Source organism: Triturus cristatus, chromosome 6 (assembly GCF_964204655.1).
Source record: "Triturus cristatus chromosome 6, aTriCri1.1, whole genome shotgun sequence".
Classification (NCBI taxonomy): Eukaryota; Metazoa; Chordata; class Amphibia; order Caudata; family Salamandridae; genus Triturus; species Triturus cristatus.
In genome coordinates, this window is record NC_140589.1 from 958,646,357 (window position 1) to 958,659,518 (window position 13,162).

At 41.7% G+C, this 13,162-nt stretch overlaps 1 protein-coding gene across 3 annotated transcripts in view; it reads left to right on the forward strand.

The window, feature by feature from the left end:
* ADGRG6 (adhesion G protein-coupled receptor G6) overlaps positions 1-13,162 on the forward strand; it is a 621,002-nt gene that overhangs the window by 311,533 nt on the left and 296,307 nt on the right. For all 3 annotated transcript variants that reach the window (XM_085611657.1, XM_085611655.1, XM_085611656.1), the window contains exon 3: positions 12,153-12,494. In XM_085611657.1, the coding sequence (XP_085467783.1) occupies positions 12,153-12,494 (342 nt within the window). The remainder of the gene's footprint in view (positions 1-12,152; positions 12,495-13,162) is intronic.

Consider the following 13,162-nt stretch of genomic DNA (forward strand, 5'->3'; position numbering starts at 1 on the left):
TGGGCCATGGTGTGTTATGGAATGCACCCTTAAATTCCTTGTTCTTGTGCTGACAACGGATTCTGCAGTGCTGCAATGTTTGCCCTTGATTACATTTTAGTATGGCTTTTTCCACTCCTGGTTTTCCTTACTGGGAAAGGTTTTCTTTTTATTATTTTCTTTCCCAAGCCAATATGGAGGGAATCTACTTCTTGGGGCCAGACTTATTCTTACTGGATAGTAAGTATTTAAAGGGGAACTAAGCAGTTACCAAATATGTTGCAACTTTTCTGGTGTGTGGATTGCTCACTGTCATTTCTGTTTTGGACTCCTATTATTGTGTTGGTCTTGGTCCCTATGTTCACCATACATTGCTGGTTCTCTTGAACATTCAATAAACTAGTCAATAATTTTTTTTGTTTTCAGGTGTGTAAAATTTGATGGTTGGAGAATGTTTCTGTAAATCCCTGGAAAAGAAAACACATGTATACTTGCTAACACAGTTATCGTATGACTACTCAGAGGATGACTTGGCTTCAATATTGTTTAAACATGATAAGTAATCAACAGGGACGACATTTAAGTGTACATATTTTAAATCTTTGCGTAATTGGTACAGGGCACTATTTAGATTACATGAGTCTCAACTACCTATAGATGACAAAAGATGAAATGTAAATCTCAAATCTGAGGCTTGATGTATGTACAGTGGTGGTGAACTCCGCTATCACACTACAGGATAGACATATGGCATTCCACATGTTCCAACCCTTAGCAAGATTGACCATGATGTGCGATACCAATACCTTGTCTCACCGGCAACATCACAATAATTTCCCAAGAAGTGTAGCCTCTAGCCTCATTATGACCCAAGATGAATAAATCTCAGAACTTCTCAGATCAGCCATCATTTATAGATTGGTTGACCAAAAAAACACTTTTTGACCATACCTGGGTTCCTTGTCTGTAATTCTGTGATAGATAATCACAGTGGAAGGGTGATACACATTCACATCTATTACTTCTAAGTTACTTCATGTTTAGCCATGCGTTCAGGCAGTTATGGTCTTGTATCCTACCCTAAGGACTCTCCTGAAAGTTGTATTGAATTGCAAATGATGGCCAAGTCCATTCATTTCCTTGTGATCCCTCAAATCGGTGATATAGGACTGATTGACTAACACTGCATAACTGCTTTCCTGTAGTGTGGTTTAAACCTATCTGTACAGCTTTTTAGAAACCACATATTGTTCTCGACATTTACTACTCTCACCTCTTATTACCCTCTCCCATGGCTGTCGAATCGCAGGATCTTTGGAAATGTACTCTCACTGACAACAGTGCTTTCATATTTTTCTTCTGTTCGCATGGATGGTAGCTTCCCGACCGAGACTCTCTGCCCCTCATTCGGTTTGTTAATGTTGGACACAGTATGCTATAAGACTCCCCTTCTACTGATGGATCACGCTCTTGTACAGTGCATGAAACAGAAAAAAGTAATATTACAAAAATAAATTAAATTACCTGCTCGGTCAAACATACTAGCAAGAGCATGAATACATGCCAACCCTCCCGATTCAGGCGGGAGACTACCGATTTCAAGGCTAGTTTCCCACCTCACAAATCCTGCATGGAAAAACCCGATTCCTAGGCGGGCTTCAGATGGCTGGAACACAGGGCCGGCTTTAGGGCGGTGCCACCGGTGCCACCGCACCGGGTGCTGGCTTCCTGGGGGCGCCGTGTAAAAAAATAAAAAATAAAAAAAAAAAAAAGTTTATTATGTTTTTGAAGCACCTGCTGCAGTGATTCTTTCCTCCGGCAATGACCAGGCCTCACATAAATGTCAAGAAAACTCGTGTGATTAATTATCTTTCTGGAGAGAGATCAGCATTTTGTATAGTTGAGGTTTTGACTTCGGTGAAGTTAGTGCAGAGGGTTAATATGCCTGCTGCAAAGAACGTGTACCAAGTAGATTACAGAGTGCTTATGATGTAAACAGGTCAGCAGGTTACTGCTTTCAAAAGAGACATCCTTTTGTTACTTGCAATTTATAACTTAAAGTCCTAATATAGGATAGTGAGCTATTAACTTTCATCCTAGAACTGCATACACACTGCAAAGTATATATTATTAGAACATTGATTAATGTTGCAAAAAGGGTTAATTTGGCTAGAAATCGATTCTTATTATTAAAGAAAACTCCCAACTATGCTGTTTCTTTTTCGACTCTGAGTTTGTGCTTCTCCACACCAAGCACTCTTGAACTATACTGCCTACCAGTATGGATGACGTGACTCCTACACTTTTAGCCCTTTGGCATATGTAAACATTTCCTATACTCTGATTTAAAACACGTATGATTGATTGTCTCTGTGTAATGTGTGTGTGATGCAAAGTGCTCAGACACCCTACACTGGTATGAGTGGCGCTATATAACTAATTTAATGCATCTGAGAGAGTGTGGTTATGGAGACTTGGTCACTGTTAAAGGGTGCTAGTGAGAGAATCCGTGGTGGAGGTGGTCATTGGGGGGGGGCGCCAACAAACATTGTCGCACAGGGCGCCACCAGCGCTAAAGCCGGCCCTGCTGGAACAGGTCTTGTGTGACTCAGATTATGCACTGTTAGTAACCGGCTCCTGCAGGCCAGTGCACAACATATTTGTCAGGCTTTCTCTGCCTGCCTTAGTGATTTCTCTGTGCTCCTGACAGGTATGGAAAACACATGCATTTTAATTTCTGACCTCCGATCCTATAGCAGCACACTTGCAAGCCCTATACACGCCAGTAGTCTTGATGCAGACAGCAATAGAAGTCAGTGGGAGAAATACATTATCCTGATTATTTTTAAAACATTTCCCACTTTCCTCTTCCAAAATGTTGGCAAGTATGAGTATGGTAAGTTAGTAATTGGAGTCTAGTCTTTATTATACACAGGTATTAGAAGCAACATCTTGCGAAATCTGCACCATTAATTATGTGGCCAAAGGAGTGCTGCCTTGGCATTGTGCCAAAAGAAATGATTAAGTTAACTTTTATGACATTCGCTGCCCCAGGGAAAAGTGTTTTAGCTTTTAATTGCAATGTTCACAGCCACTGAAGAATTTGACATTTTGCCTATAAATTACGACAGACTTCTTTGCACCAAGGAGGAATTTTGGTGGTGCAACAACAGCAGCTCCAGCATGAATTTCTTTTTTACTTTCTCATGGAAATGATTTGATTTTTATCTCTTTTTGATATTGAGCACCAGGAAAATAATACACTTGAGGGGTTGGAAGGTCAGCCAAGCCCTTATTTATTAGAGGTTTGCACTCAGTAGCAAAGTGGACTTCTCAGTTTAAATTATGAATGTGTTAAACCAAAAACTGCATGAGATACTATTTTTGCTCATCATTGCTTTCATCGTCGCCATTTTGTGTAATTTAGTAACTGTGCGTACCCTTGCATCAGTGTTGAAAGTTTTAGTGTAAAAAGCAAGTCGGTCTGTAACCTTTTGGTGGCGGTATGTGATTGGAAGAGCACCTTAAAACAGATCTGTTTGTTTCCTAAATATGTAAGTAAATGGACACGGGACTCTATTTCTGTTCAAAAGTGAGTACCGGTTTCTAAGCCCTAATAATTTTCGTCTACTAGACCAGGGTTCTCCAAAGTCAGTCCTAGAGGGCTGGATCTCTGCCAGATTTTTCAGATAACTACATTTATCTAAATGGGGATATGCTAAAAATCTAGCATGGATCCGGCCCTCCAGGACCGACTTTGGAGAACCCTGGACTAGACCACTGTCACACAGGAAAATCTTGAACGATCACACAATTTCGTCAAGTCGAGCAATCAGGAATATAATTTAGTTGCAGTGATTCCTGCCGACATTGACCAGGCTATATTGTATCTATAAAAAAACAAGTAAAACTTCTCAAATACATTTCCATTGTGTATCTATGCATGTATATATGTATGCATGTATATATGTGATATTTGCTATGTGTGAAACATGCCAAAAAAGCAGCATATCACTGTACAGGACCAAAGACAAGCATAAAATAATTGATTGTTATGGCATTGTGATGTAGTGTTCTTTAAAGAGGTGAACTCTTTCCTAGTTTAGAGCAGCCTTGTAGTGGTCTATATCGATATGGTGATGTTGTTCCACATCCTCAGTGTAAAGGTGGTCTTTTACTGCCTTGTGTTTTAATTTTGCACTTATTAGTCTGCAGTGTGATGGCTTCCTGGCTGCAGGTTTTCCAGGAACCACCAGAGATGGTGAGCTTTATTGAAAGATAAGAAGGGGTGCTGGTAATGACAGCTTGGTAAATGATGCAGCTGGCTTTGAAGATGATCAGTACCGGTGTGATCTGGCTTGATCATACCACATTAGTTCCGTGTCTGAGCCACAGCTGCGTGACTCAACTGCACCGCAATTAACCTAAATTGAGAAACAATTGGGCAGCGCGTTTGCTTGACATCTATTTATTTATAATGAATCCCGACATAGGTGTTGTTGTGGGTTGCTTACAGCTGAAATACTCCTAAGAAATGGTCGATGCAAGAATTGGCCAGGCAAGCATGCTCACACCAAGTCTGAAATTGTGTACGCGCCAAGTGGTGTTGAAAGAGCTCCATAGGTCATACACAAGCAAGAAAATCTGGGCTCCCTCTCCCTGTTGGTCAGTAAAAGAGAGCCTGTACTGGGTTGCAGGGAGTCTCTTAAACCCCTTAACTTAAGCGCTCATTATACCTGCTGCAATAATGATATCACTAGGCCCATGAGTTCGCGAATCCTGATTTTGGAGTCCTTGTAGTCATGAAGGCTGCAAGTGGACAAAACAACACCATTTTTTCAGGTAAAATATGTGTCATTTTCTGTACACCAGCATATTCTTTACCAGGATTGGTGCACGGGAGGGCTACTTTTGGGATGGTTGTCTCATGGTCCATTTAAGATATTTGTTGAGCTCCAACATGCGCAGCTACTTCTTCCTCCTTTATCTCCTAGAATCAGTCAGATTTGGGGGACCAGCATTCTTTGGATTTTGGGACCAGAGTACTTGCGGCCTCTTTTCCTGACCAAGCCTCTCCTGTAATGCAGATTTTTTTTATTAAGATAGCTGTGTTTCATTAAACGCTTTTTAGTGAGAATAAACTCATGAGATGCTCTCTATGGCATATCCTCAAATAAGTTAAGATAAGGAAGAGGTGAGATTAAAAAGGTAATGTACTCTGACTATACTAGAGGTCTCCGTTTTTCGGTTTCTACCAATTATCACAGTTAAAAACCAACTGGATTACAAAATATGGTGTTCAGTTGAAACGTGAAACCTCCGATGTTCACCACTGGACAGAGGTCTTCAAACGTTTTGAGGCCGAGACCGTCTGTCAACATTTTTAAGGCATAAGGACCCCTTCCTGCAAAAATCTCTAGAATCTGGTACTCCTCATCATCAACGACCATTGACAACCATAAATGCCCCCGATTCCCATGGCAAATCATTTTTTTACAATGGGCAAATAATATTAAATAGTGTTTAGTAAACCAAAGGTTTGTGGGTGACTGTGGTTCGGTGTCAGAGGCTTTCCACAAAAAGTCTCCAAAAAGAATTACCCAAAAATACACGTGTCTTAATTTTTCACAAACAAAACATAATTTGACACAACATATTCAGATGATAACATCTTTCTGAACCAATCTGATGGTGTATGTGTTTTTCTCCGGCGAAACGGCCAATCTGTGGTTGCACCTTGTTGGACTTGGCCCTTTTTGGCTAAGGTTCCCTAAACTTTTTGCCTTCCCACAGACCTTTTTTCTGACATGGTGTTGCAACGTAGATGCTTTGGGCACTTTGCCACTGCTGATCAGTGTCAAAGTGCAAGTGCTCCCTGTGTAAAGTGTAATGGTAATTGGTTGTCCATGATTGGTATGTTTGCCTTACTAGTAAAGTCCCTAGTAAAGTGCACTATGTGTGCCAGGGCTGGTAATGCAAATGCTACTAATTGTGCTACCCACACAAGTAGCCCTAAAGAGAGAACTCAGGCCTTCCACTGCAGTGCCTGCGCACAGTTTGTTAAACTGCCATGTTGTCCTGACAAGTGCACCCACTTGCCAGGCCTTACCCTTCCCTTTTTATGCACATCAGACACCCCTATGGTAGGTCCAAGGTACCCCCCCTGGGCAGGGTGTAGTGTATGTGAAAGGTAGGACATGTACTGAGGTGTGTACCATGTCCTGACAGTGAAATACTCTGCATTTCGTTTTTCACTGTTGCAAGGCCAAATGGTCGAAAGGAATTACCCGACAGCGGTTATCGAGTGAAATGAAGGCGTCTCGGTAGTAGATAGGAACACGTGGAAGAAATACATGCTCCTATCCTGGGGATAGTCCAAAGAACTGCACACCCTTCAGTGCTTTTGAATTCCACAGTAACAAAAGGCGACAAGCAGATCACTAATAAGTGGAGTCAAATAGAATAATAGCACTCAACATTAGAGGATATCTACGAGGTATAAGCATATAACGCGGAAGGCCCGCTTTTTAAGATTGGGTTTACTGGACACCAATGTAGGATTTCCTCTCGACTTCTAAAATACAAAATTGAAGTTAATAAAAAACCTCTTTACAAGGATCTCTAATAATGATGAAACAAGAAAGAAAACTTTAGGAATTTTTATATCTTGAAAAAGATGGGAGAATTTTATCAAAAACCATCGAAACGTGTCGACGCCATTTGGATAATATAATCTCTAAGGGAAACATGGTCTTGGTATTTTATAAGTAGAAGTTTAACCAGACCATATTTTCACTGATCCAGATAATATGTTTTTATAAAAGACTCAATTAGGAGTCTGGAATTGTGTTTTCTCTTGTATATGTATTTGTCTTTTATGTTCATATAATGATACAATGATATGTTGAAGAGATTCTATGGAATATAGGGAATGTATTAATGTACTTTTGTGGATCAATTTTATGATTTTTTATGTGATTTTATTAAAGAAATATTTTGTACTACTTAAATTGATGTGTATGATGTTTTATAGGTTTTTCCTTTGTAACATTTAATTCTATGAATGCTAAACTAGCTTTGAATGTGGTCATTGTGTATATGTCTCTTAGGTGCATTCCAAAGGGAATTTGTTTATAACTTGAAAGGCCATCTTGCCCATAGGACAGAATGGGGAAGGCTGTGTAATATGTTTCCAGCCTATCTTCCCATGGGCTTAAGATGGAGAGGTGAAGTTTAGTGTGCCTGAACTCACAATTTAATAACACATCTTTTTGTGAAGGTGGTTTTTGCATTGTGTGTTTAGAAACCACTCTTTTAGAAGTGGCTGGGTTTTTGTGTTCTAACATTTCTGTGTCTCTGCCTGGTTGTGAATTGACTGTCTGGATTTGAAAGCAATAGGATCTAGGGAATGTCTTGACGCAGGGGAGGAGGTGAGACAGCAACAGGTTGACCTGCATCTGGAGTGTAGGGGGGAGGAGTAGCCCCTGGAGGTGAAGAGGCCTGGGCTGCTGCCATAAAACAATGGCTCCATCTCCTGCTGAGTGATTAAGGATCCAGACCCCCACTATCAAAGAAAGAAGGTGTCACTGGCAGGGAGACACCCAGAACTGGTTTGGACAGGGGTCAGTGCCCCCCTGAACACGAAGACTTCAAAGACTTTGAGGGGTATAACTATGAGAGCTGAAAGCCCTGTACGTTGGAATGGAACTGTTCAAGACTGTAAAGGATTGAAACTACTCCGTGGTCAAGAGGAACCTCTGCCATGGAAGAAACAGCTGAAGTGAGTGAAGGAAAGGACTGACCCTTGCTGTGTGTTCTGGGGCTGGCCTGCAGTTTGCTGATTTAACCAAGGAGAGGCTAAGGGCTTTGCTGTGTGCTGAGTCCCCCTGCTTGAAAGGACTTTGCTGTGTGTTGTGTCCTGAAGTAACTTATCCCCAAGGGCCCGAGGAGAGCTAGCTCTCTCTTGTGGAAACTCAGGCACACAGAAGTTCCCAGGTGTGTATCAGCGACACTGTGTGCGTGTGCTTTTTGCAGCCTGAGACCCTCGTAAGAATTGCCCTGTGATCGTGGGCACCTGGAGTCCAAGTGAGTCTCAGCGACGCTGTGCGTGTGCTTTGTGCAGCCTGAGACCCTCGTGAGGATTGTCCTGTGATCGTGTGCACCCAGAATCCAAGTGAGTCTCAGCGACTCTGTGTGCTTTGTGCAGCTTGAGACCTTTGTGAGGATTGGCCTGTGACCGTGCACACCCGAGTCCAAGTGAGTCTCAGCGACGCTGTGTGCATGTGCTTTGTGCAGCCTGAGACCTTCGTGAGGATTGCCCTGTGACCGTGCACACCCGGAGTCCAAGTGAGTCTCAGCGACGCTGTGTGCATTTACCCTGTTGCAGCCTGATATCTTCGTCATTGCCATCGGCCCAGACCGGCATCCCCAGAGGAGTGGTGCCACCGGCTTCAGCCTGCCTTTGCCAAGGAGGGACCTCGAAACATCCCCGTCAGGGTGGGGACCCGAGTTCCACTGCCCAAAATCAACAAAGTTGCATCTGAGGTCCAAGTTGCGAGGAGAGGAGAGTGAGGTTGCACCCCCCCAGGTAACGCTCAGCAATCGCGCGTGTGTCGCTGCCTGGGGCGGGGTGCGGGCTCCCAGAAAAACGCTCTCTGCTTGTCCCATTCTCGCAGCGCAAGCCTCCGCTCAAGCTTGTATCGCAGCCCGTACTTGCCGAGGAGTGGCAGTACCGGGGCCGGAGTGTGGAGCTGCACTTTGTTTTCCACCATACCCGTGTTGGGGGCATATTTTGGCAGAAGCTGACCGCGAGTCAGTAAGAGTGGCTTAGAGACCGTTCAGAGCACCGTGATCGGTGCCGGAGTACATTATTGTTGCTTTAAACATTGCATTAGTTTTTGAATTATGAACTGTTTGATTGTTGCATCACGCATTGCATTATTTTTGCATTACAACCTGCCTGATTGTTGCATTATTTTTGTATTACGAACTGCCTGATTGTTGTATTAGGCATTGCAATATTTTTGCATACCGAACTGCCTGATTCTTGCATTATGAGTTGCATTATTTTGGCATTACGAACTGCCTGATTGTTGCATAACGAACTGCATTATTTTGCCATTACAAAGTGCCTGATTCTTGCATTACAAACTGCATAGCATTGCATTAGGACTGAATTGGATCATAGAGAATTGCTGATTAATACTGCAAGAACCTACAAGTGCTTGCTGCCCTAATAACCGGCAAGGTGAAATATTACAAATACGCATATGCTGGATTTTTATTGTGTGGTCTCATCGTATATTTTGTTTATAAACATATAATAGTTTTTTATGAAACTCGTGTGGAGTCCATTTGTGGTGTCATCATTGGGTTACTGAGAGCGTGGTTGCAAATACTTTACACATTTGCCTTGGAGATAAGCCTGGCTGCTCGTGCCAAGCTACCGAGGGGGTGAGCAGAGACTATCTGAGAAGGTGTCCTTCCTTTCCCTGACTTAGAAGCAAGGGTCTCTATTTGGACTAAGGTGCCTACCTCAGCCAACTAAAGATCCCCCACTTCTAACATAACGGCCAATCTGTGGTTGCGTCTCATTAGTACCAGTTTAACAATGAAATAAATCAATAAGCAATGAAAAGGTGACCAGTTCAACTTTGCAAAGGGCCTTCTATTTCATGGCAACATGTGTTGCTGCTTTTTAGTAACTTTTGAATCGTTTGAGTAATAAAAAACAGTTTTTTTGTTCAAATCAGCAGATTATGCGGTAGATGATGGACTATGTGACGAATGCGACAAATCTAAAAGTATGCTAAAATTGCCGCATCCACACAATCGCATACTTCCAGTGGCCGTGGGTATAATGGTTATAATGCATGGGCTGCAACTTTAGTGCAAGGCATCCGAGGAGAACTATACTGTATTTCATGGGATGCTGACGGCTTGGCTTTTACAGCTGCTTGGAACTGGAGGTTGCTGAACATCATTCATCATAATTAAAACATAGTATTTACAATCATTAAGGATGAACTACATGGTCCAAGTAGGATGCTTTCTTCAATTCCAGGGGACAAAGTTGTCCCTTAATCTTCTATCAGATTGTTGTTTATAAAAAGGTTTTTATTTCTACTACTATGGAAACTGACACTTCTATTTTAGCAAAAACTGACTCCTGGTTATATTAGTGTGCTCTAGTTGTTGACTTCAGTCTTGGTTGAGGTAGGGCTAGATGGCCTTGAGAGTCTTAACATGGGATGAGGTCAAATATGTGGCTTAAAAAAAGTATTCTGTACTTTTTTTAGGTCTTTCATCATCAGGTAGCTACTTATAAAATAACGGACAGCTTAAATGAAAAATAAAAAAATATAAGAAGTTGTTACTCAATGGGAAATGTACTATAGTACATTATGAAACCTTTATTATTGAAAGCACTGCAGAGGTCTGTGTGTAACCAGAGAGTCACAGAATAACATTTTGGTTGGTGCAGTGGGGAATAGTGACTTGTGTATTTTTAGTGCTATGAGGTCACAACCTGTGACAGCAAGCACTGTGAATGTGAAGTTATTATTTTATACTTGCATTCCCCAGAGTATATGATAGACTGCTACAAAATGAACAAAACGTTTTACGATAAACTGGTGCTTCCAAAATACAGATTCTAGTAATACCAGACCATACGTGATGCAATATTTTACATAACTGTTCCTTCAACACCTCCTCAGGCATAGTAAATGCTATGTAAATACAATGATAGTTAAAAGCATGCACTTCACAGCTCAGTTGCTGACTCTTTGCACTACCACTCAAAAAGAAGCTTCAAGTGATTTGATCAATTAAAGCCAGCACCAGCTCCCAAGCATCCTTTGCGTTTGCAGACTTCCCTTCACAATCGCAGATCGTCATTGTACCCGTTTGTATTTCTTTCAAGCAAGCAGCACACGGACAGAATGCGTTTAGCTGTCTGCCAGGCTTCGGTTTTATAGCACAGGAGAGCCCCTGAATGACACTCCAGCTGAGGAATGGGTGCCCCCTTTCCCATGACTCCACAATCCCTCTGAGGGTTGCACCCCACAGATTGAAGACCTCTGTCAATGGTTCCCAATCTTTTTACAACCACATCCCACTTTTTAGAACAACAAACTTTCGTGACCACTACATTTGCACCACCATGCAGTTTTATTGATAAAACTGTCCATAGCACACAAATGATAATGTGAGGACATCGGGTTTCTGAGAATATTTATCATTTGTGCATAAACAAGTGTCTTGTTTGTTTTTGCCCTATTAAAATCTCTGTTTCCAGCACACTTCCAAATTACTAAATTCTTACAATAAATGCTTGATTTTTGCTTTCCTCACTGTTGGATTCATACATGTCATTTACAGGTATTTACATTTTGTTGTGAATTGCAAAAAATGACATCCTATATTGTCACATAATTCACTTTTAAAACTCCTCTCACTTTGCAGTCAGAGAAAGAAAACACCAAGACATATGTTAAAATACTAAAGCATATTTGACCTCTATCTTTGAATCACTGCAAATGTGACAAGTTAAACACAAAACTTGAAGACATCTTAAGATATTGCTCTGATTTTCGCGATCCAAAGGACTATGGTATCACCAGCTCTGACCATCTTTATAAGGATAGCAATAAGAGGGGATGGTGATAATTGGCTTAATATTCTGAACTTGAGAGTTCAAACTTTCAAGGAATCAGTTGTTAGTGCATATTAGACTGTCTTATAAACACAGATACTGTTTTGGTAAATAGAAATGTGTTAAATATTGGCATGTATGCAGAAAAGGATTCTTATGTTCGCTGTTCGTTGACCTCATCTTTATTTTTCTAAGACCATTGTTTTTTGCATACAGTTGCAATGACCATATAAAACGTTAGCTGTTGATTCTATGTTATCATGGACACCTCGTTGCAAACCCGAGCTTTTATAAACACTCAATGAGTTCTGTGAATTGTAATGCTGCTTGTTCTAATGAAACCAACTGGACTGAAGGTCCATATTACTGTGGTTTGTTGGAAGAATAACTGGAATGGAATTGCTCTGTACCAATGACAAGTGGTATTTTTGTAATCTTATCAACATTTCAAATTTGTAGATTGTTCTTAATGTGCAAACTGATGTTGTCTTCTTGTGTCCTTCTTGTGGTCCAACAGTGTCGGAATGCTCCGATTGCAGAATGGTGATTACCAACTCTTCAGGGTACTTCTCCACTCCCTGCTACCCGAAAGATTACAGCAACACTCTGTCCTGCCAGTGGTCCTTTCGAGCACCTCCAGGATTTATTATCCAGATCACGTTTGTGGATTTTGACGTAGAGGAAGCTCCGAAATGTGTCTACGACTCTATGACAATTGACAATGGACAGAGCATAATGAAGTTCTGTGGGCTAACGGCGAAAGGACTCTCATTCAACTCAACGGGCAATGAGATGACCGTGCTGTTTACAAGTGACTTCAGCATCCAGAAGAAAGGGTTCAACGCGTCGTACACTAGAAGTAAGTTCTGGGGTTACTGCTGCCCTATCCCAACAATATGTCATTCTGTCGGCATTCACATAAGCTGATAGTTGTTATTATGGAAGGAGACACACATTGATTTGCTGATATTGTGATGTGATAGTTAGAGATACAAAGTTAAATACCAATGTTAATGCATAGTACATGAGTGCCGCACACATACACTACTTTATGCAAGGGCTTATGTTGAAATATAACTCAGTACACACCTGAGTTCCATCTATGCACACCTGTTCCACTTGTCTATGCTCAGACCTTCCATGTTTCCAGAAGCAGAGCTACATTCCCACCACCAACTGAAGTGGTGAGTGGATGAGCATGCAAAATGTCTTGGGTTTCATATTCTGCATGGTGTGCTGGACATCCAAAGAAAATGTAGGGCAGCCACAAGGCAGCCTATATAACTTCCCTGCAATTTGGATTTTAAAACATGGCCAACAGCTCTATATGGCTCTTCTAAACCTCCCCAGTACTTGCAGCAAGTCCATTCGACCTCCCTCCCTTAGCTTTTGGCTAAGTTTAATAACGCCTATTCTGTGAAAATTGTGAAGATGTGGTGTCTACTGGGGTCCACCCCTTGGCCGGACTGGGAATAGCAACCCGCCTGGCTGATTGCTGCTCAACACTGGCCCTGAGAGCGGGCGGGG